Source organism: Canis aureus, chromosome 25 (assembly GCF_053574225.1).
Source record: "Canis aureus isolate CA01 chromosome 25, VMU_Caureus_v.1.0, whole genome shotgun sequence".
Classification (NCBI taxonomy): domain Eukaryota; kingdom Metazoa; phylum Chordata; class Mammalia; order Carnivora; family Canidae; genus Canis; species Canis aureus.
This window is the reverse complement of record NC_135635.1, coordinates 16,414,624-16,439,494: the sequence shown is the minus strand read 5'-3', so window position 1 is coordinate 16,439,494 and position 24,871 is coordinate 16,414,624. Positions and strand designations below refer to the sequence as shown.

Below are 24,871 nucleotides of genomic sequence, written 5' to 3'. Positions count from 1 at the left end.
ACACTTGGGTGGTAGATGTAAACATTACACTGTTAAAAATGCATTCTGATCCTTGGGAGGTCTGTAGTCTTCATATGATGGCTGATCTTTTTCCGGGGTTTGGTACTTGATTAGATTTTTAGATTCAAATTCCAGAGAAGAAAGGGATTAGTATAAATCTACCCCATACCAAGTTCAGATTCTTTGATATTATAACTGAATAAGCATCTATAATTTTTTTCTTTTTTAATACAGGCATTACAAGGAGCCAGTCAAATAATTGCGGAAATCCGAGAGACTCATCTTTGGTGAAGAGAATTATATAGTACTGAGACTTTGTTGACTCAAAATTTGCTAGTTACTGCCTACTTGAGTAGAATTTTATTTATGAACTGTGTATTGCAATGGTATGAATCTGCTCATGTGAAGAGACTGGCTATAAACTGATAATTTCACTCTGTATTGCAGAACAAATCATACATTTATCCAAATAATAAATGGCTGTTTCTAAAGTTGCCCAGTACATATAAAATACATCAAGTCTTTCTTGTGACAGTTTCATTTGAACTTAAAAAGAACTGTTAATGTTCTAGTTGTACAAGCAGTTTGCCTGTGGACAAGATGACCTGTGTAATCTGTTAGTAGTCTTACAGCTGCTGCCATAGTCCTTGGAGAAGAACGCACCGAGACCATGTTTCATACAACTGTAATGCATGCACAATATAAACCGGTCTGGCTTTGAAAGATGTGAGTTGACAAGTTACTCACAGTCACTGTACTCCACCTGTCCTTCGAGTTATAGTTTATTGAGCTTCTCTGCAACGCCTTTGATGTGTTAGTAGGCAAGTTGAAGGCACCAGATCTGACATTGACGGTGAGGCGGTGTGCATAACATGTAGCTGTGTAGCCCTTCCATTTCTGGGTCCACATTGCCCTCGTGCGTTAAAATATCTTTGATCTTTTCTTAAACCCGGAAGCATGAATTATAGTTTCCTGCATTAAAAACAACCATCTAGACTTGATTTTCAAATATCAAGTAATTCAGATAATCTTTAAATTAGGTCATTTACATCATGTTCCAAGATTCACTTGGAGGTGAAACCAAATCCTGTGCTGATCATTGAAGTATATCTTCTCTATTATTGGTAGTAGTTACTTTTGCTTCACACCAATAAGACACATTAGAATAGAGGTATGAAAATACTGGTGGAACTTTATTAACTAAAGAAAAACACCTGGACACAGCTACACACCTGAAGGCTTACACTACTAAAATGTATTCAGAGGTTGGGGGTGAAGTTTAGAACATATTCACATTTTATTAAGATTCCCCAGATGATCCTTGATAGGAATTACATTATAAATTTTAAGATACAGGTCAAAATCTTTAAGGCATCTAGCTCCATCTCTTACACAGATACTATATTTGCGATACATAATTTACTCAACATGTTAACATTTCTCTTAAGTTATGACATTGATGAAGGACTCCTGGCAGGGACAATGTGTCTGTTGACTTGAGCTTCCGGCACCCATTGACTAGCAAGAAACAGGCTCAGCAACTGATCTCAAACATAAGAAAACAGATTCAATCTTACATCATACGGTACTGTTCTAAATCTGTTAATAGTACCATCTGGATAGAATGCACACTACCCAGATGTTTGTTAGCACACACTTTAGAGTCACTTTGCCATCATCCGTCAGTACAGCCATCCATGATTTACTTCAGATGCTGTCAGAGGACTACCATCTCAGCCTTCTGAATCTGTAACGGGGAAAAAACAGCACCATTCTCCACCATATCCAACCTATTTCAAATTGAAAAGGTTACTTTTAAAAATAAGCTACGGTAATGTACTTGCTGGCACTACACACCTTGTACAAGAAAAGCAGAGGCAAGAAAGGTATGGGAAGTTAGAGAACCTTCCTTTACTGGCTCTCAAACTGAGGGAAGCTCTATGTTGAGATGATCTCTGACGTTTAGAGTGGACTGCTGTATGTTCTTGCTATGTAAATAAAATTGCTGGTATGAAATGACAAAGTTTTGTCAATAAATGAATTCTTCCTAACTTTGCTCCCAGAGAAAGGTTTAGATAAACTATAGTTTTTTAACATACACACCTCATTGGAACATAGTATAGCTTCTACTATATAAAGGTTTTACAAATTTTTTCCTATTCTCACAATTCACAGAGGTATTTATTAGTCCATCTCCAGTTTACACATAAGAATGGCGATCCAGTTTCACATAATCCAGGTGGTAAATGCCTAGGATCTGAACACTAACGCCATGCTTTGCTGCCTATAAGGTTTTCTAGAAGGAATTGGATCATGAACCATTCTGTATTTGTGTTTCACTTGGTCCTCACCTTGATTTTTCAGATGTGGAAACAGTTCTGAGAACTGGAACTTGCCCAATGTCTATAGTGCTTAATTAGGTCTTGATTCTAAATCCTGAAAACTACCCTTAGCTTAACAAAACCTTTAGATATTCTCATATGATTAGATATTTGGTATAATGTTTGCTTCTATTTTCTCTCTAGTTACTTTTCAGTTTATCTCAAGTTGCAATCTGCTTGGGGACAGGAGTTGAAACTTAGTTACTGTTAAATATTACTAATAATATTAAACTAATGTAAGTTTCCAGATTTATAAAATACTGCTACCTTAGTAATCTGGCACAGCAAGGCTGTGAGTAAATTTAATTATACCGAGACACAGGCAAGGGACTGGAAAACTGGGTTAGAAATTGTATGAAAAGTACTGAGTTTTATTCTTTGAAAGGAAACTTTCTATAACTTCTACTGCCAACTATGCCTTAATGTATGTAATACTTTTCTTCCTAAGGAGAACTGTTTGCTTCATAAACCACAAAAAATCCAGAAATTTACGTTTCCAGTATTTTTCGCATTTCCGATGTGGACACGAGAGGGCGCTGCTGGGGTTGGTGAGTGCGATCTGGGAGCGATCAGGGAGCGACCCCTCCTCCCAGAGGAAGGAGCCCTTTGCTGCCCTCTTCGGTGTTCTTCCTCACCTCTACAAGGACTGAGAAGCATAGGACCGCTCTTTCACGAAACAATTTTTAAAAGAGAGATGATCCTTCGCAATCACGGTTTTCTTGGTAGTCGTTACGCCTGCGGCTCAGGAGATCAACCCCCTCAGTACACAAGCCCTTGGTCTTAACCACCCTGTGGAAATAATGGAATTACTCACGCTCGGAGGCCTAGGGCCTACTCCGTTCTCTGTGGTTTGACTTGCAGAGTGAAGTAGAAGTTCTGGAGCCAACCTCTGGTACATCTTGAGAATGTGATGGACAAGTCCGTCGGAACCACCAGAGGTGGTTTGTCGTCATAGCTGAAGCCATTTTATAATGTAGAAATTCCTTTTTCCTATTTTAAGTAATGAAAGTCCGTTCTTAAGAATATGTTGTCCAACAACCAAAACACTCTCAGGATTTGTTACTTGTCTGTGATTTATGCTGACTCCACCTTCTGTTATCATCCGATACCTAAAAATAGAAATGTTTAATCAGAATCATCATTCCACTTACATTTCAGAGGTTCTCCAACTAAAACCACTTAGCACTGAATTGTTACCTCATGCTCACCCTACTGGGTTCTGCACCCCCCTCAAAGGCTCTTCTAAAAGGAGTGGATTTAAGGCCTAGTAATCTTGTTCAGTGGAGAAAAAACTGGCGATTTCACAGCTCTACATGGAACTGTTCAGTTAGTAATGGTTTAAAAATGAGTAGCAGAATCGCTTTCTGGCGCGTGACTCCCCAGTCAGAGCAAAGAAGCTTCCAAAAAGACAAGAGAGCAATGCTGCTTTTAATGAGCTCCCAGGAGATACAAGTAACAACTATGTAGTGCTATTACAGAAATCTTTAGGAAACTTGCTTACAAAACTAGAAAATCCTTGGAAACTATATTCTGAGGCTATGCAAATAATTACAAATTTTGTTAAAATTTTAAGAATTTTTTAAAAAGTGAAATTGGTTGACCTCAGAAATGGAAAATCAATAGCTTATCTAATTCCAGTTTAATAACAATTTTCTCATGGTTTATGTGAACAGGTTTTATTTATTGCCCAGTCCATTCAAACAACATTTCTAGAGCCTTGACTATGCACTAAATACAAACAGTACTGCAAACCAGTGGAGAGCCAGACAAACAATGACACAGTGACTCAATGCTAGCAAACGCTAGGAAAGGCTGCTCTGGGTGCACACTGGGTTGGTGGGGTAGGGAATCTTCTTGAAAGAAGACACATGGAAACTGGGAGGGGGAGGAGCAGTTATTCCCACAAACAGGGCGAGGAAACCTGGGGAATAGCTAGAAAGAAGTGAACTCAGAGAAGAAAAGAGGTCTAGAACAGGAAAGGCCTTGGAAGCCCTTGTGAAAAGCAAATGTTCATTTTATCTGAATGTTACCAAACGACATCAAGAAACTGCTACTACACATGGTTTTATAAAACTCAACAGTAAAACATGTTCTTTTTAAGGACGGATTTCTTTCTCTCAGAATGTGTTATTTTGGGCTATTTGCTATAGTTTCCAGACCATGTTCTACATTTTGTTTAAATGCACAAACCAATCTTATTTAGCTTATACAATCTAAAAATAAAAAAATGTCAGTATTAAGAACTCTAAATTGGATATGGCGACGTCTTAAGTTGTGGCAAAATTTCCAATCAGTAAATAAATATAAACCACTAGAAAACGTCAGAAAAAAATAAAAAATGCTTCTACTACTATAGTAAGGAAAATTCTTAGAACCAGTGACTCAGGGTGTGGAGGTATATGGTGCCACCCCCAATTCAGTGTACATTAAGTGAACATATTAGGGAATCTATAAGGTAGAATGGCAGGTGATACAAAGACAATGCATATTTTCTCTATATAGAATACTCTAGGGCTCTTTAGGATAAAGGCAAATAATCCAAAACAAGGGGAAAAAAACAGCAACTATGACAAATGTCATTTATAATCCTGAATATGGCGGCAGCCTGGGTGGCTCAGCGGTTTAGCGCCACCTTCAGCCCAGGACGTGATCCTGGAGTCCCGGGATCGAGTCCCACGTCAGGCTCCCAGCATGGAGCCTGCTTCTCCCTCTGCCTGTGTCTCTGCCTCTCTCCCTCTCTGCCTCTCTCCCTCTCTCGTTCTCTCTCATGAATAAATAAAATCTAAAAAAAAAAAAAAAAAAATCATGAATATGGGCTCACAACTTATGCTCAAACTCCAGAAGATGCAGCACCCAGTCGTCTGGCTAACTAATGCTTTTCCTTCTAGGTCCCTGTTTCTAAGTGCATAAGCATCAAGTATATGCCAGATTACCTTTTTGTAGAATACTTTATTCCCTCATACTACTATTCTACAAACATCCTACCTACTTCTTAAATAAGAAAACTGGAATTCTCAACAGGAATAGTATGTAATTTATAATACTAGTCTTAGGAAGTAACATCATATGCTTGCTTCATTTTCAGAAATTTAACTACTATTTTAAATAGGTTGGGCAACGCCTCGACTCCCTAAAATACCATGTAGACTGAATATGAGAGGGGTCATGTGAATCTGTTCATTTTTTTTTATTAAAGATTTTATTTATTCATGAGAGAGGGGGGAGGGGAGCAGAAAGAGCCTCCCATGCAGGGAGCCTGTCATGGGACTTGATCCCGGGTCTCCAGGATCCAGCCCTAGGGTGAAGGCGGCGCTAAACCACTGAGCCACCCCGGCTGCCCAAATCTGTTCCCTTTTGATCTCAAATTGTGACCATCCCTGAGCTGACTAATTGCAGTGCATTTATTAACCACAGGGGTCTCTTCAATACAGGCCTGCTGGAGGGAAAAGGGAGTTAGACTTACTGAGAGACAGGAGAGTTGGACTGGATTTTATTGAAAATTTATGGTATTTTCAACCATAAGTCGGTTTTCACTTTATTCTTGGACTAACCCAACTTCTGCCAGGAAGGAGATACCATTATGTTACTATCAGGAAAACACCCTCGGGAAACATATGCTGTGAAGATTTAATGTTGAGTTAACTGTGACTAGAAGTTAAATGATCTTACCCCCGGGGGCCGTCTGGAATGGCATTTGCTTTGCGGCATATATCTAGGACACTTGTTCCTGGGTCAAGAACTAATTCAGAAAATGATGCTTCTTTAAACAACTCTTTTAACTCTTGATCCGACATGACCTCCAGTGCATCTATGCTACTGTGATAGAGCGCTTGTGTACACCTGAAAAACACATTGAGAACCACGTCATGGGAGTGCCTGTCCACAAACACGTCCTAATAGCCAGTTCTGAAACAGCACCGTTTATCTTGTATAATTCACACTTCACTCAAGGTGATTTTTCTTTCCAACAGAGGCTATTCTAAAGCACCTAAGTCGAACACTGACAATCCTTGTTAGTGGTAAGTGACAAGATAACCCGAATGAATTTTCTCACACCTATTAACTACATGACTTTATCCAGTGCTATTCTAAAAGGCCACCTTTTAGCAGAATCCAGCCCTTCTTGTCCATGAACAAGCTTTGTAACTTCGGCAGCAAGTCGTTTCTGAGGACCCCGCTTTTCTGGCTCTTTGTCGTGTAGCTGCATTATGTGGTCAATCTCTGGAAGGGGCAGAAAAGTGAAGAGCTTCAGGTACCTGAGGGACAAAAAATACAGTGCTTGTATATATGACATACCTAATTTTTGTCTCCAACTCCCTTACCTTTTAAAAAATATCCTGCCTACTTTTATTTTTATTTATTTTTAAAGATTTATTTATTTGTTTACTTATTTATTTATGAGAGTGAGAGAGAGAGAGAGAGAGAGAGAGAGAGAGAGGCAGAGACACAGGAGGAGGGAGAAGCAGGCTCCATGCTGGGAGCCTGACACAGGACTCGATCTCAGGAGTCCAGGATCGTGCCCTGGGCCAAAGGCAGGCGCCAAACCGCTGAGCCACCCAGGGATCCCCTATCCTGCCTACTTTTAAATTTAAGATTTATTTATTTTAGAAAAAGAGAGAGAGACAGCACACGAAGGGGGAAGGGGCAGAGGGAGAGAGAGAGGGAGAGAGAATCCCAAGCAGGCTCCCCACTGAGCACAGAGCCCAACATCGACATGGGGCTTGATACCACAACCCCAAATCATGACCTGAGCCAAAACCAAGAGTGGGCTGCTTAGCCAAGTGAGCTACCCAGGTACCTCTAAATTTATTTTTTATTATGAAAAATAAGCATGCACAAATGCACCAAAAATAAGATACCCATGCACATACCACCCATACCACCCATACACCCAGACTAAAGGTGTTATTATTTTGCCATCTTTGTATCAGATGATTTCTTTTTGAAAAGGCACAAAATAGTATAGCTCTAGATGTCAGCACCATCATATTCCCTTCTTTGCCCAGAGATAAGCTAATCTAAATTTGTACATGTCCTTCTTAAGCAGGTTTTTTTTTTTTTTTTAAAGATTTTATTTATTTATTCATGAGAGACACAGGGAGAGAGAGAGAGAGAGAGAGGCGCAGAGACACAGGCAGAGGAGGAAGCAGGCTCCATGGACGGAGCCCGATGCAGGACTTGATCCTGGGACTCCAGGATCACACCCTGGGCCGGAGGGGGTGCTAAACTGCTGAGCTACCTGGGCTGCCCTTAAGCAGGTTTCAGTACTTTTGTTTTACCTAGATGTATCCTTTTAAAAAATCTTTTCTTGGTAAAAAACATGTAGAAAAACATACAAATCACAAATAGGTTTTAATGCATCAGAAAGCCAACATCTATGTAACCATCCTCTGTCTAGAAATACATTGTTGCCTCAACCCAAGAAAGCCCAGACTTAGCACATCTCTTCCCCCTCCAAATTAACCACTCTTTTGCCTTTCAAGGTAATTATTTTCTTGTTTTTCTTTACACTTTTACTATTCTAGTATCCCTTGGTAAATAGTATTGCTTCGTTTTGCCAGTTTTTAGGCTTTATAAATAAACAGAATCACATAGGATATATGTGAGTTTGGCTACTCTGCTACGTCATTATGCTTGGTAGGAGAGTCACCCATGTTGCTGTGTGTGCAGCTGGTAGGTACGGCATTCTGTGCTGTGACCATTTCCCATAATGTATTTATTTGGTCTACTCTGGATATTCGTGTCGTTTCTACTCTTGGACAACTGCTAATAATGCTATAAATGTTCCCATGTATTTCTCTCGGTGCATATGTGCACTAATTTATTTTGGGGATATACCCAGGAGAGGAACTGCTGGGTCATGGATTTATATGCATATTCAGGTTTGGTAAGCACAGACACGTACTCTTCCCAAGTGGTTCTGTAAATGTGGCACCCGTGCCGGACATTAAGCTCTTGATTGCCAAGGCACCATTTTGCAGAGACACTTACACCTCACATAAACACACTGCTGGTTGTAGGCCAAAGCTAGAGGCAAATCAACTAGACAAAGCACCAGGCCACTGCCACACACGAAGTTTCCTTTTTAGAAAGCTCTGGGTAACTCAGATAAGTGACCACTTGAGTGACCCTGTTTCTCCCTTCCCACTCCCTAATTTCTGCTCTTATGTTTTAAATTTGCCAATAAAGAATGAACTCCCAGCCCCAGGAACTTCACCCTTCTTCCAAGGGCCACGCTCTCTTCCCCTCTCCCTAACCGAGACCTCTGAGTGCCACATACCCTCCAGGACTTGTAGGCTGTAAAATCTTGTTTTTCAAAGTTCCCTGATGGTTGTTGCTGAGGTGCATCCTGCAATTGTAAGAAGGCCAGTCCAGCCTCAAAACGGACTCAGGTCAGGGAAACGTCTGTAGGAGCTCGCCATAAGTAGTACAGACTGGCAGGTGCCCCCAGGCATTCCTAACTGCTAGCACCACTATCAATAGGCGACTCGGCAGAAGGTACAGTCAGCAGGACTGCCTGACAGCGCTTGCAGTTAACTGCAGGGAAGGTCTTTGGCTTCCACTATCTCAGTAACTTGAAGTGGCTAACCTACACAGGTGACACACACCATTTGGGAATGCAGCACCACTTGCTGGAGGCCCATCCCACTGGCTGTGCTTCTGCATATTGCCTCTGCTGTGGGTTGCCTGTGGGGTCTATCCTAAAATGTCACTGCTACCATAAAAATTCAGTCTTTCCAGAGCCAACGTGATAGAGGCCATATGGACTACTGAGATGATTAGATCACTAATTATAAAGGCCTTTAATGACTACTATGTAAACGAGGGTCCTGCAGGCCTTGAGCCCAGGAGAGCAAATGTATGCAGACTGGATCCCAAGGCTGTTATTATGGCCCCAGGTGAGGCTTTGGGCTAATGGTACTGAGCAAAGGATATTCCAATAGGTGAGGAGGGAGAACGCCCCAGCGACCACTAAGTAGTGGGTCACAGTGGGACTATGGGTCCTAACCCAGACGAACAGAAGAGCCTTGCAATGGGAAACTAATGGCACCACGAAAGGAGAAATACAGCTGAGACTTGCTGTCCCCACATGGCCACTATGCTCCCTGCTGTCGCTCTGTCTCCCTAACTCAATGGGATATCATGAGTCCAGTTCCTGGTGTGAGGTTGCTAAATAATTAATGGACAAAAAAAAAAATGTCCTGAATATCTTAAGCCAGTGCTTCCTAAGACCCCAGAGAAGGTATACCAGCTCCTAAGAAATACAAAAGTTCTGTGAAAGCTTCCTGGACGTTGCTTAGTGCCACTGCGTACCAACACGCTAAGGCTCCAGTATGTGCTCCGGAGGCCTCGGGCTTTCCCAAAGATCCTGTACATATTGTGCTAGTGGAGGCAGACCCTAATCCTGGACCCTGGGAAGGAAGTCGGTCACCCATGAAGCGCGCTCACAGGGACATTTTCCAGAAACTTCTGGTAACAACATGTAAGATCATGGTAACAAAGAAAATCAGGAGGTAAAAATTGCAGTAAGAAATTACAACTTAACTGAAATTCTAACCTTCCTTTAAGATTTTGTGCAGAGGAAGGACAGAAGGGAGCTAATTGGCTATCTAGATTTTTGGCCTGTGCTCTAAAATGTTACGGCTGCTGAAATGTGCAACTGGTCAGCAGCTCTAGGGACCCAAGGATCTATAATCTGCTCAGAGAACGATCCAGGCTACATGTCTGTTTCCTCTGACATACCACAGATCCTGAGTCTCCTAGGCTTTCCTCTGAATGGGGCAGGACAAAGCAACATGTCTCAGGGGGTGCCTCTGCTACCAAAGGAAAAGTTGACGGGATTATTGAAGCCACTGATGAGGATGAAGAGATAAACGAAGACCGAGGCCCTCAGACCCACTGACATTTGCACGGCTCTCCCTCTCCTCCTCTGGATATCTACTGCCTGGTGCTGTGCCCATCCTCTCAGGACAGAGATCACTAAAGCCAAAGCTCACAGTGAATGGAAAATATTAGATTAGGCTCATTTCCTGCTGCACCAAGTTGGCATGGTCCAACACAGTATGTTTATCATTTGTATGACCATAGTGATCCAAATGACCCCCTCTTCATTTCTAAAGCTGAAGAGGCCCCAGATGATCCTGAGTCCAGAGAATTCTTTTCATAAGGCACTCCCCCGAATTATAGAGCAGCCTTATTACATTTTAATGGGACTGCTGAAACCTTTAAAAGGCATTGGGGGGCCCTTGACATGGTTGCTAGACATCCAGGCACCCAGATACTTGGGACCTATGCCTTTCCACACCCACTGTCCCAGAGAAGGTTTCCCCTTGAGCAAATTTCCCTCAACAAAAAGGGCTCCCCACACCCTCCCTAAAAAAATCCCCAACTTAATTTTGCCCCTATGAACATACACAGGTTAACCTCTCCTAGAAGTTACAAAATCTCAGCGTTCCTGTCACTTAGTATCTAGACAGCCAGTCTCTAAACTCTAGGCCCTAATACTAGCATTCTCCCAGCCACAGGCCCCTTCGGTCATCCATCCTCTTGTCACACAGCTGCCATCTATCCCCTGACTCTGACCCAGTCCTCTCAATGACCTCTGCCCTCTTCTCTAACCTCCAGGGTTGGCAGCCACCAAAGCCTCTACCATAGGAAATGGGTCGCTCCCCAGGACCCATCCCACCTCTCAGAGACAACGGCCCCATGCCACTTTGGTAGTCCACTGGGACAATAAAAATGCACAGTCCTCTCTGGCCCTATTAGGCATCAGGGCCCAAGTCACTCATTCTAGACAATCCTTCTAAATTCTTAAAAGGAAGTCCTTCTACTTATAGGGCATTACCAGTAAAACAATCAAAAGTGTACAAATCCATTCAGATGCAACTAACCACAGGGACTATTTACTTTAAACAGGTTCTTCTGGTGGTGGCCTCCTTGGCCCTTTCTCTCCCTATTTTGGGCATGGATGCACGGACTCAATGCCATGCCACAGAGAACCAGCCCAAGTTCTTAGTCATCTTGGTGGGATTTACCAAGTGGATGCCAGTGACTCTTCCTCCTGTGGGCAAGATGGTGAACAGCCCCCCAATACCAATTTAAACAGGGCACCAAGGGCCAATACCTTGTTATTAAAGATGTTGAGATGGAGTCATTAAGCCCTCAGTCTTCCCTTTCAATGGCTCCATTTGGTTGGTACAGAGGTAGCCACTAGTGAATGGTACCTCACCATTTACCTTCGAAACCTTAATACTAAGGTTCCTCCAATTAAGCTACAATTCCTAGTATTAGAGAGTTAATTAAGGACACATAACTCTGGGACAAGAAGCATACCAGCATTCACATTACATGGGTCCTAAAAGGAAAACAGACTGAGTAAGGGGCAGAAAACTTTTTTTTTTTTTTTTAAGATTTTATTTATTTATTCATGAGTGACAGAGAGAGAGAGAGAGAGAGAGAGAGAGAGGCAGAGAAATAGGCAGAGGGAGAAGCAGGCTCCAGGCAGGGAGCCTGACATAGGACTCAATCCTGGGACTCCGGGACCACACCCTGGGCAGCAGGCAGGCACGACACTGCTGAGCCATCCAGGGATCCCAAGGGGCAGAAAACTTAACTGAAGAAACAATAGCTGAAAACTTCCCTAACCCGGAAACAGACACTTAGGTCCAGGAAGCACAGAGAGCCCCAAATAGAAGAACCCAAAGAGGTCCACACCAAGACACATGATCATTAAAATGTCAAAAATTAAAGAGAGAATCTTAAAAGTGGGGAGAGAAAAGCAAACAGTGATGCGTGAGGCAACTCTTATGAAGCTATCAGCTGATTTTTCAGCAGAAACTTTGCAGGCCAGAGGAAACAGGAGCAGCACAGTGTATTCAGAATGATGAAAGGAAAAAAACTAAAACCAAAACCCTTCCTAGCAATGGTATCATTTAGAATTGAAAGATAAAGAATTCCCCAAAAGTTAAAGGTGTTCATCACCACAAACTGGCCTTACAAGAAATGTTCAAAGGACTTTTTTAAGTGAGAAAGAAACTGTAACTAGGACTTAGAAAACTATGAAAGAAAGAAATTTCAGTGGTGAAACCAGATATATAGTAAACGTACCAGATCAATCACAAAGCCAGCATGAAGGTTAAAAGACAACAGTAGGAAAATCACTTATATTTACAATAATTAATTAAGCAATACAAAAGATAAATAGATATAAAATATGACATCAAATACATAAAGCATAGAGGAGTGAATAAAAATGTATGCTTTTTGAATGTGTTGAAACTTAAGTGACCATCAACTTAAAACAAACTGCTCTACCCATAGGGTGTTATATATGAGCCTCATAGTAACCACGAACCAAAAATGTATAATAGGTATAAAAAAAATAAAAAGAACCCAAGTCTAACACTAAAGAGAGTTATCAAATCACAAGGGAAGAGAGCAAGAAAGGAAGAAAGGGATAGAGAACTATAAAAACAAGCAATTAACAAAATAGCAAAAAGCACATTACTATCAATCATTACTTTAAATACAATGGAATAGGGATGCCTGGGTGGCTCAGTCAGTTAAGTGGCTGGCTCTTGATTTTGGCTCAGGTCATGATCTCAGGGTCCTGGGATTGAGTCCCACTCAGGCTCTATGTTCAGGGGGAGTTGGCTTGAGGATTTTCCCTCTCACTTTACCCCTCCCCCCCTTGCATGCTCTCTCTTTCTAAAATAAATAAATTTTTAAATGTAAATGGACTAAATGCTCCAATCAAAAGACACAGGCTGACTGAATAGCTGAAAAAATACAAGACCCATCTATATGCTGCCTACAATAGAGAGACTCCTTCAGACCTAAAGACACAAATTGCAAGTGAAGAGAGGGAAAAAGGTATTCCATGAAAACAGAAACAAAAAAGCTGAGGTAGTAATACTTATATCAGACAAAATAAACTTCAAAACAAAGACTGTAGCAAGAAACAAAGAAGAGCATTAACATAATGATAAAGAGATCAAACAATCATAAATACCTAAGCACCCAACATGGAAGCACCTAAGTACCTAAAGCAAATATTAACAGACATAAAGGAAGAAATCAAAGGGCATCTGGGTGGCTCAGTCCGTTAAGTGTCTGCCTTCAGCTCAGCACATGATTCTGGGCTTCTGGGATCAAGTCCCACATCAGGCTCCCTGCATGGAGCCTGCTTCTCCCTCTGCCTGTGTGTCTGCCTCTCTCTCTGTGTCTCTCATGAATAAATAAATAAAATCTTAAAGAAAAAAAAAAGTGGGAGAAATCAACAATAATAAAAATAGTACAAGGGAACTTTAACACCCCACTGATAGAAACAGTTCATTCAGGCAGAAAATCAAGGAAACAGTGGCTCTGAACAACCTATTTGACCAGATGGACTTAACAAGTACACACACACACACACACACACATATATATATATATATATATAGAGAGAGAGAGAGAGAGAGGGAGAATATCCTATCCTCAAACACACAATACACATTCTTTTTAAGTGCACACAGAACATTCTCCACAACAGATTGCATGTTAAGCCACAGATCAAGTCTCAATAAATTTAAGAAAACTGAATCATATCAAGCCTCTTTTTGGTATGAAATTATAAATCAATTACAAGAAAAAACTAGAAGAAAACCAGACATGTGGAGGCGAAACAACATGCTACTAAACAACTAATGGGTCAACAAAGAAATCAGAGAGTAAATTAAAAAATACCTCGAGACATATGAAAATGGAAACACGATGTTCTAAAATCTTTGGGACACAGCAAAAGGAGTTCTAAGGGGGAAATTTATAGCAATGAAGGCCTGCCTCAAGAAACAAGAGAAATCTAAAATAAACACCTAAAAGAATTAGAAAAAGAACAAAGCCCAAAGCTAGCAGAAGCAAAGAAATGCTAAAGATCAGAGCAGGTAAAAACAGAAACTTAAAAAAAAAAAAAAAAAGAAAAAAAGAAAAGATAAATGAAACTATGAGTTGATTCTTTGAAAAGAAACAAAATTGGTAAGCCTTTCACCAGATTAATCAAGAAAAAGAGAGGACTCATATACATAAAATCAGAAATGAGAGAAGGTACAACTGACACCTTAGAAATAAAAAGGATTATAAAAGACTACCATGCTTAGGGGTGCCTGGCTGGTTCAGTTGGTAGAGTGCATGACTGTTGATCTCAGAATTATGGGCTTCAGCGCCATGTTAAGTCTCGAGATTACTTGAAAAAAATAAAATCTTAAAAAAAGAAAAGAAGACTACCATGCTTAACCAAGGAGGTAGAAGATCTGTAATGTGAAAACTATAAAACATTGATGAAAGAAATTAAAGATGACACAAACAACCCATGGATTGGAAAAATGAATATTGTTAAAATGTCCATACTACCCAAAACAAACAGATTCAATGCAATCTCAAAATACCAACAGCCATTTTTTACAGAACTAGAATAATCCTTTTTTTTTTTTCAAAGGTTTTATTTATGTATTCATTTGAGACACACAGAGAGAGGCAGAGACATAGGCAGAGGGAGAAGCAGACTCCCTGCTTAGAGGGAGCACGAGGCAGGACTCAATCCTAGGACCCTGGGATCACGCCCTGAGCCAAAGGCAGACTCTCAACCACTGAGCTACCCAGGTGCAAATAATCCTAAAATTTGTATGGAATCACAAAAGACCCTGAATAGCCAAAGTAATCATGAGAAAGGATAACAAAGCTGGAGGTATCACACTTTCACGTTTCAAGATATATTACAAAACCACAGTAATCAAACAGAATGGTACTGGCACAAAAACAGACCCATAGATCAGTGGAACAGAATAGAGCAGAGATATAAATCAGATGTATGTGGTCAATTAATCTGTGACAAAGGAGGCAAGAAAATGCAATGGAGAAGACTCCCTTTAACAAACGGTGCTGGGAAAACCAGACAGCTACACACAAAAGCATGAAACAGGACCACTTTCTTACACTATACATAAAAATAAACTCAAAATGGATTAAAGACTTAAATATTGAGACCCGAAACCATAAAACGCCTAGAAGAAAACATAGGCAATGATCTGTTTGACATGGTCCTTAGCAACATTTTCCTAGATATGGCTTTTCAGACAAGGAAAACAAAGTAAAAATAAACTATTGGGACTACACCAAAATAAAAAGCTTTCACACAGTGAAGGAAAGCATCAACAAAACAAAAAGGAGACCTACTGAGAGAAGATATTTGCAAATGATATATCCAACAAGGGATTAATATCCAAGACATACAGAACTCACAGAAGTAACAGTAACAATCCAATTAAAAGTGGGCAGAGGACCTCAACAGACATTTCTCCAAAGACGACACACAGATGGTAGACACATAACAAGATGCGCAATATCACTAACCACAGAGAAATGGAAATCAAGACCACAATGAGATATTACTTTACATCTGTCACAATGGTTACTATTAAAGACAAAAGTGTTGGTGAAGATATGGAGAAAAGGAAACCCTTGTGCACTGTTGATGGGAATGTAAATTGATGCAGCCACTGTAGAAAACAGTATGGAGGTTCTTCAAAAAATTAAAAATAGATGTATCACAGGATCCAGTAATTCTACTAATGGTATTTGCTAAAAGTAAATGAAAACACTAATTCAAAAAGATATGCATCCTTATGTTTACTGCACATTATTTGCAATAGCTAAGATATGGAAGCAACCCAAGGGGCCATCAAGAGATGAATCGATAGGGATGCCTGGGTGGCTCAAGCGGTTGAGAGTCTGCCTTTGGCCCAGGGCGTGATCTTGGAGTCCCAGGATGGAGACCCGCATTGGGCTTCTTGTGTGAAGCCTGCTTCTCCCTTTGCCTGTGTCTCTGTGTCTCATGAATAAATAAAATCTTAAAAAAAAAAAAAAAAAAAAGAAGAAGAAAGGATAAAGAAGAGGTATATATACAATGGAAAACATCACTCAGCAATAAAAAATAATGTATCTTGCCATTTGTGTCAACTCTGATGGATCTAGAGGATATTATGCTAAGTGAAATAATTCCAACAGAAAGAAATTCCACATGATTTCATTTATATGTGGAATCTAAAAAACAAAAATAATCAAAAACCAAAAAAGTAGAAACAGACCCACAAATACAGAGGACAAACTAATGGTTGCCAGAGGGAAGGAGGGGTGAGGGTGGGAAAGATGGAAGATAGAGAGGAGATAGAGGCTTCCAGTTAAGGGATGAATAATCATGAGATGAAAGGTACAGCATAGAGAATATAATCAATGATCTTTTTTTAAAAAAGGACTATTATGGAAAATTATTATATGACCAATACATTGGACAATTAGAAGGAATGAAAAATTCTTAGAAACATACAATCTTCAAGACAATCAGGAAGAAATAGAAAATCTGAACAGATTAATTACTTGGAATGAAACTGAATCAGTAATCAAAACCTCCCAAGAAACAAGTCTAGGACCAGATGGCTTCACACACGAATTCTACCAAATATTTAAAGAGTTAATACCTATTCTTCTCAAACTATTAAAAAACTGAAGAGGAAGGAATGTTTCCGAATAAACTGTATAAGGCCAGCATTACCCTGACACCAAAACCAGACAAAGACACTTAAAAAAAAAAAAAAAAAAAAAAAAAAAAAAAAAGAGTATTGCAGGCTACATCCTTGATGAACACAGATGCAAAAATCCTCACATATATTATCAGATTGAATCCAAAAATATATTAAAAGGATCATTCCCCATGATCAAGTGGGATTTATTCCAAGGATGCAAGGATGGTTCAATTTATGCAAATCAATTAACATGATATGCCACATTAACAAAAGATAAAAACTATATGATTATCTCAACAGAAGTAGAAAAAAAATTTTGACAAAATCCAACATCCATTAAGGATAAACACTCTCAACAGAGTGGGTTTACAGTGAACGTACCCCAAAATCCAAGTATGAAAATCCCACAATTGGGGTGCCTGTGTGGCTCAGTTGGTTAAGTGTCTGCCTTTGGCTCAGGTCATGATCCTGGGGTTCTGGGATTAAGCCCTGAGTTGGGCTCCCTGCTCAGCGGGAAGTCTGCTTTTCCTTGTCCTTCTGCCCCCTCCCTCTCTGCTTGTTCTTTCTCTCTCTCTCCCCTTCTCAAATAAATAAAATCATAAAAAAAAAAAAGAAAAAAAAAGAAAAAAGAAAACCACAACTAATATCATACTCATGGTGAAAATTTCAAAGCTTTTCCTCTAATATCAGGAACAAGACAGCAATGCCCATTTGCCACTTTAATTAAATATAGTACTGGAAGTCCTACTACAGCCAACAGACAGAGATAAAAAGCACCCAAACTGGTAAGGAAGAAGTAAAATTGTTGATATTTGCAAATGACTTGATACTGTATAAGAAAATCCTCAAGACTCCACCAAAAAACTACTGGAAGTATATCTAGTAAGTTTTACAGAATGTACAGAATATACAGAAAACTGTTCCATTTTTATATACTAATAACAAGCTAGGAGACGAGGAAATTAAGAAAACAATCCCATTTACAATTGCAACAAAAAGAGTAAAATACCTAGAAGTAAATTTAACAAAGGAGAGACCTGTACTCTAAAAACTATAAAACACTGATGAAAGAAAGTGAAGATGTCACAAATAAATGAAAAAAAAATATACCATGCTTATAGGCTGGAATAATACTGTTAAAATGTCCATATTACCCAAAGCAAACTACAGATTCAATGCTATCCCTATCAAAATATCAACAGTATTTTTCACAGAACTAGGAACAAACAATCCTAAAATCTGTATGGAACCATGAAAGACCTCAAATAACCAAAGCAATCTTGAGAAATAAAAGGCTGGAGGTATCACACTCCCAGATTTCAAGATACAGTACAAAACCGTAACAATCAAAACACTATGGAACTGGCACAAAAAGATATACATAGACCAACGGAACAGAATAGCGATCACAGAAATAAACCTACACCTGTATGTTCAATTAATCTATGACTAAGAAAGCAAGAATATACAATGGGGAGAAGACCGTCTCTTAAATAAGTGGTGCTGGGAAAACTGGACAGCTACATGCAAAAGAATAAAACTTGACCATTTTCTCACACCAGACACAAAATAAACTCAAAATAGATTAAAGACCAAAATGTAAGACCTGAAACCATAAAATTCCTAAAAGGAAACACAGGCAGGAAACTCTTGGACATCTACCTTAGCATTATTTTTTGGATTTTTCTCCTCAGGCAAGAGGAACAATAGCAAAAATAAACTACTGGGAATATACCAAACTAAAAAGCTTTTGTACCACAAAGGAAACTATCAACAAAGCAAAAAAGGAACCTACCGACTGGGAGGAGATATTTGCAAATGATATATCCCAATAAAGGGTTAATATCCAAAATATATAAAGAACCCATACAACTCAACACCAGAAAACAATCGGATTTAAAAATAGTCAGAAGACCTGAAAAGACATTTTTTCCAAAGAAGACAGATGGTGAGAATACACATGAAAAGACGCTCAACATCACTCAGGGAAACGCAAATCAAAACGACAATGATATCCTGCCTCATACCTGGCAAAATGGCTAGGCTAGTATCAAAAAGACAGGAAATAAGTTTTGGCAAGAATGTGGAGAAAGGGAACCCTCATGCACTGTTGGAGGTAAACTGGTACAGCCACTATGAAAAAGAGTAGGGAGGTCTTCAAAAAATTAAAAATGTGATACCATTCAGCAATTCCCCTTTCGAGTATTTACCTGTAGAAAACAGGAACACTAATTCAAAAAGATATGTGCACACCTATTTTCACTGCACTATTATTTACACTAGCCATGATATGGAAGCAACCTAAGTGTCCATTGATAGATGAATGGCTGAAGAATGGAATATTCCTCAGTCATAAAAAAAGAAATCTTGTCATCTGCAATATGGATAGACCTTGAGTGTATTATGCTAAGTGAAATAACTCAGTAAAAGACAGATACCAGGACCTCACTTACATGTGGAATCTAAGAAACAAATGAACAGACAAATCAGAAACAGACTTATAAATACAGAGAACTGGTGTTTGCCAGAGGAGAGTGGATGGGTGACAGATGAAGGGGATTAAGATAAACAAATGTCCAGTTATAAAATAAGTCACAGGGATGAAAAGTACAGCACAGGGGATAGTCAATAATATTGTAATAATTTTGCATGGTGGCAGCCAGTGAATACAATTATTGTGGTGAGCCTGTCATAACGTTTATGACTATCAAATCACTATGTTGCACACATAATACAGTATGTGTTATGTATTAACTATACTTGATTTAGAAAAAAGGAACAAAAATTCTGATGCCTCTGAGTGCCTGACACTTAAGCTTTTAATTGCCAAATTATCCATTTTAAAGACATCCATTTTTAAGAAATATACTGCCAGCTGTTATGATATAGCTAGTAGCAAACCAACTACATAAGGAACCAGGCCACCTTAACTTAGGAAGTTCCTCTTTTAAGAAAACTTTGGGTGATACAGATAACTGACCCTTAGAGTGCTCGGTTTCTCCCTTTCTTGTTCCCTAATTCCTGCTTTTCTGTTTTAGATTTTCCAATAAAGGGTGAACCTGCAAAACTCTAGGCACCTTACCCTTTGTCTCCAATAAGGCCAAGCCCTAGGTCCATGCTCCCTTCTTCTTTCTACCCAGGACCTTTCTGTGTGGCCCTCCAAGACTAGTAAGAAATCTTGTTTTTCAAATTTCCCTGATGGTTGCTGCTAAGGTACATCTTGCAATCACAAGAACCACTAAGGTCAGTCCAGCCACAACACTGATTCTGGTCAGGGAAATGTCTGTGGGGGAGGGGGGGGCGCTTTGCCACAAGTGGCAGGTGTCCAAGCGAGTTCCTTAAGCATTTCTGGCCAATAGCATCACTAGCTGAGACTGATACAACAGTTAAGTTTATTCTCCCACCACCTTGGAATATTTTCATCAACACTTGGTATTACCAATTCTATGTTTATCCATTCTGGAAGGTGTGTCACAGTATTTAGTTGTGGTTTTATTTTGCATTTTTCTCCTCATTATAAAGGCTGAGCAACTTTTCATATGTTTTTGGCCTTTTGGATAGAATATTTCTAAAGTGCATGTTCAACTTTCTACTCCTGCTTCTACTGAGTTGTCTTTTTCTTACTGGTTTACGGAACTTGAGTATAAGCTTTCTACACCTTTAGTACATGTAACTGATACTCTTCTGATATTCTTTTACTCTTAATGGTGACTTTTGATCTTAATTGTAACAGGCTAATCTACCAATCTTTTCTTTGTATCTCATTTAAGAATACCAATTAGGGATCTTTATCCCAGTTAGGAAGATATTTTCCTATATATCTTCTGAACACATGATTCATCTTTTGTTACAGTTAGGCTGATATCTACCTGGAACTCTTTTTTTTACACTGTGTGAGATTAAGTTTCATTATTTCCCCCACATAAGACATCTAATTATCCAAGTGGCATTTATTGAAAAGCTTGTTTTATCCTGCTGTTCTGTGGTGCCACAGAGATCAAGTGACCATAGATGCTGGAGTCTGGCTAGATTCTCTGATCTTTTCCATTAGTCTCTTTACCTCGCATTTAAGATTGAGCTTTTAGGGATCCCTGGGTGGCGCAGCGGTTTAGCGCCTGCCTTTGGCCCAGGGCGCGATCCTGGAGACCCGGGATCGAATCCCACGTTGGGCTCCCGGTGCATGGAGCCTGCTTCTCCCTCTGCCTGTGTCTCTGCCTCTCTCTCTCTCTCTTACTGTGTGCCTATCATTAATAAGTAAAAAAAAAAAAAAAAAAGATTGTGCTTTTAAATCCAAAGATTGTTATTAGAATTAATAAGAATTGTCAGATACACAGTTAATCAAAGAAATTAACTGTATTTTTATACATTAGGGCCAAACAGAAAATGAAATTTTCAAAAAGATGTCAGTTCTTGATACATCAAAACCGTTAACCGTATCATCAAATACATTTGAAATAAATCTAAAAGAAAAAAACTTTATTGTAGTTTTATAAGGCATATTTTCCACTCTGGAAAAGTTATTTTTGGGAAAATTTACCTTTACAATTTTTTTTTTTTTAGATTTTATTTATTTACTCATGAGAGAGAGAGAGGGGGAGAGAGACAGAGACACAGGCAGAGAGAGAAGCAGGCTCCATGCAGGGAGCCTGATGTGGGACTGCAATCCTGGGTCTCCAGGATCACACCCTGGGCTGAAGGCGGCGCTAAACCACTGAACCACTGAGGCTGCCCTAAAAAGGATTTTCAAAAGATGTTATAAAGAAAAACTTTAGAAACAAAGGTGAAATCAAGTTTAGCCAAGTTGATAAAAGGAGTGAAAAAACTAAAATAGGCAAGTGATAACGTCTTAAGTACTTGCTAGATGTAGATCACAAACGTGGCTCTAAATTTTTCAGCAACCAAGAGGTTTTCTGCTCTAACAAAATACTGCTTAGAACAGTTAGAATTACAATGTTCTGCATCTTAAATAGAATCTAAATGAAAACACAAAAAACTATAAAGGGTACATAGATTGAATGGCTGAAATTATATCATGAGCTTATAAACTTAATTTTTCTCAGCACACTATTAGGAACTTACCTTTCTACCAAATTGTCCTGCTGCCTGACAAAGAACTGATACAATTCAAATGGAGAGGTCTTCTCTCTGTTTAGCCAAACAGCATTACCAGCGGACTTTCCCAGTTTTGCTCCGGTTGTACTTGTAACTAGAGGCACAGTGATTCCAAATACATCCTCTCCAGTCAACCTAAGCATAAAGAAAAACTTCATTAGGTTCTTCAAGCACAAGTGGTGGTAGGTTCTGCTAATCATTCTTCAGATTTCATTCTGGTGTCTTGCTTTAAGAAAACTTTCACTTTCTAAATCTTACTTTTTGTCCCTCTTAATTTTCACGGCCCTCACTCGGTTTTGGCATTTGTCATCCTAAAGTGCAATGGAACCAGTGATTCTGTGGTAGTTTCTGCAAAACCAGGGCCCAGGAATTTTTTTTTTTTTTTTTAGATTTTTATTTATTTACTCACGAGAGACAGAGAGAGGCAGAGACACAGGCAGAGGGAGAAGCAGGCTCCCCGCAGGCCTGATATGGGACTCGATCCCGGACCCCAAGATCACGCCCTGGGCTGAAGGCGGCGCTAGACCGCTGAGCCACCCGGGCTGCCTCCTAGGAATTCTTTTTTTTTTTTTTTAAGATTTATTTTTTTATTTATTAACTTTTTTGTTAAAAGATTTATTTATTCATGAGAGATACAGAGAGAGAGAGAGAGAGAGGCAGAGACACAGGCAGAGGGAGAAGCAGGCGCCATGCAGGGAGCCCGACACGGGACTCGATCCCAGGACTCCAGGATCACACCCTGGGCTGAAGGCAGGCGCTAAACCGCTGAGCCACCCAGGGATTCCTCCCCCTAGGAAATTTTAAAGGCCAAGGAAGAAGAGAAAAGTTGGGTAAGGGGAAGTGAGCTAGAGACACTAAGGATATTTTAAGGGATTTAAAAAAAAAAAGGAGTACCACACGGCCCTGTAGAGTTCATCTCCCTCAAGAAAAAGCGATCAAAATCTCCATTATTTGCCAAATTTTTGGAGTTGAAAAAAGTTTTGAGATGCCAACCCAAAAACTAACGCTAGCTTTACGGAACCTGCCAGAGCCAAAGCAGAAACTCCAAGGAGACAACACGGGGGCGTTCACGCTCCAACAACGAAAGAAAAAGCAGTTTCTCAAGTCAAGAAACACAGCGTTCCTCCGGGGAAGCCGGATCTGAATCCCGACGCGTGGTCTGCTGCCTGCTGAGCTCTAAGAATGCGTTCCAGGCCTAGTGCCGTCAAATGCAGCCCTTTAGCTCCCGGTAGCCAATCACATTAACAGCATTACAGGTGTAGTGGGGGTAAAACCCAAAAGGACGCGGAAAGGGCGTCATTCCCTATTCCTGATAGTGGATTACAGGCTACTCGTGGGTGAATTATTTGGACACAAAATTTTGCCTGGGGCTGGATGCCCTTACCTGTTTTTTTTTTTTTTTTAAATTCATGAGACACACACACACAAAGAGGCAGAGACACAGGCAGAGGGAGAAGCAGGCTCCGTGCAGGGAGCCCGACGCGGGACTCGATCCCGGGACCCCAGGGTCACGCCCCGGGCCGAGCGCGGGCGCTGAACCGCAGAGCCACCCAGGGGGTCCCCGAAGGCGCTTACTTGTGGATAAACTCGTATCCGGACGTGATGTTGCCCAGCTGGTCGGACCCACCCAGCTGGACCCGGCATCCGTAATGCTGGAACAGATAGTAGAAGTCGTAAGCCTGGAGCACCTGGTATAAAAACTCGGCCAAGCTCATCCCGCCGGCGCTCTGCAGCCGGGCTTGCACGCTCGCGCGGCTCAGGAGCGTGCCCATGCGGAAGTGGCCGCCCACGGCCGCTAGGAAGTCCACCAGGTGCTGCCCCTGGTACCAGGCCGCGTTGTCCAGGACCGTGAAGCTTCCCCAGGGCCGCCCGTTGGCGAAGAGCCGCTGGTGATTAGCCGCCACGGCCTCGAGGCCTCGGCGGAGGGCGCGCGCGTTCCCCCGCACCTGCTCCGGCGCCAGCGCCTCGCGCTCCTTGGGGCGGCCGCTGGGGTCTCCGAGGCGCGCGGTGGCCCCCCCGACCAGGGCGATCACGTTGTGGCCCGCTCGCTGGAAGTGAAACAGGCCCAGCAGCGTCAGCAGGTGCCCCACGTGAAGCGAGTCGGCTGTGGGGTCGAAGCCGCAGTAGACGGTCTGGGGAAAGCTGCCCGAGCCGCGGTCCAAGAGCTCGGGCAGCTCTACCTTCGTCCCCTTCTCGGGGAAGAACTCCTTGAACAGACCCCGGGCCTTCTGCACCGCCAGCAACCCCTGAGCGCCCGAACGGGCCTCACGCTGTCCCAGGAGCAAGACTCCCGACACGCCCGGGGTCCCAAACCGCCGGCCCCGGGGAAAGCGCCGCAACATGGGGGCCGCCATGTTGGACTCGGCACGATGGGAATGCTGGGATATCAGAGCCCTCGCCACGCCCCTCGGCGCCAACCTCTTGCAGTTTCTACGGAAGCTACTTCCGTGTTTTTCTGCGCATGCCCGGGCGGGGCGGGGCGGGGCGGGGCGGGGCGGTCACTTAGTTACGGAGCTTGAGTTCTCAGCAGTCGTTGGAGTTCTGACGACTCAAGCGAGGATTCCGCTTACCCTGCGGTCACCTTAAATCAGCTAAAATTTATTTCCTCATTCGTAACGTAGGTGTGTCTGTGATAATAGTTCCTATCCCAGGGGGCCCTTGTGGGGACTGAGAGCGCTTGGCACCTCTTAAGCCCTCTTACAAATGCTAGGTTTTGTTTAAATTTTCGGGTAAAAAAAAAAAAAATTGTGATGCGCGGGTTCCTGTGGATTCTTGGTTCTATGCAAAAACTTGTTCAGAGAGGTGGCGATGGGTTGGAAG

At 41.2% G+C, this 24,871-nt stretch overlaps 2 protein-coding genes across 13 annotated transcripts in view; one reads left to right on the top strand and one right to left on the bottom strand.

The window, feature by feature from the left end:
• Positions 1 to 2,023, top strand: part of DNM1L (dynamin 1 like) — a 51,087-nt gene extending 49,064 nt beyond the window's left edge. For all 11 annotated transcript variants that reach the window (XM_077870507.1, XM_077870505.1, XM_077870502.1 and 8 more), the window contains one exon: positions 235 to 2,023. In XM_077870507.1, the coding sequence (XP_077726633.1) occupies positions 235 to 291 (57 nt within the window). In that variant the 3' untranslated portion in view covers positions 292 to 2,023. The remainder of the gene's footprint in view (positions 1 to 234) is intronic.
• YARS2 (tyrosyl-tRNA synthetase 2) lies at positions 1,173 to 24,440 on the bottom strand. Of its 2 annotated transcripts, XR_013364022.1 has the most exons (6): positions 23,627 to 24,440; positions 22,019 to 22,186; positions 6,482 to 6,637; positions 6,051 to 6,221; positions 3,196 to 3,490; positions 1,173 to 1,747 (listed from the first exon to the last, which is right to left on the bottom strand). XR_013364022.1 is itself a non-coding variant. In XM_077870510.1 (5 exons), the coding sequence occupies exons 1-5, from the start codon at positions 24,403 to 24,405 to the stop codon at positions 3,331 to 3,333; spliced, it is 1,434 nt and encodes a 477-aa protein (XP_077726636.1). In that variant the 5' UTR covers positions 24,406 to 24,440; the 3' UTR covers positions 1,173 to 3,330. The 2 variants fall into 2 exon arrangements, 1 of the variants encoding a protein (XP_077726636.1); XM_077870510.1 differs by having other exon boundaries at positions 1,173 to 3,490.
• Between the last annotated feature and the right edge of the window lie 431 nt (positions 24,441 to 24,871).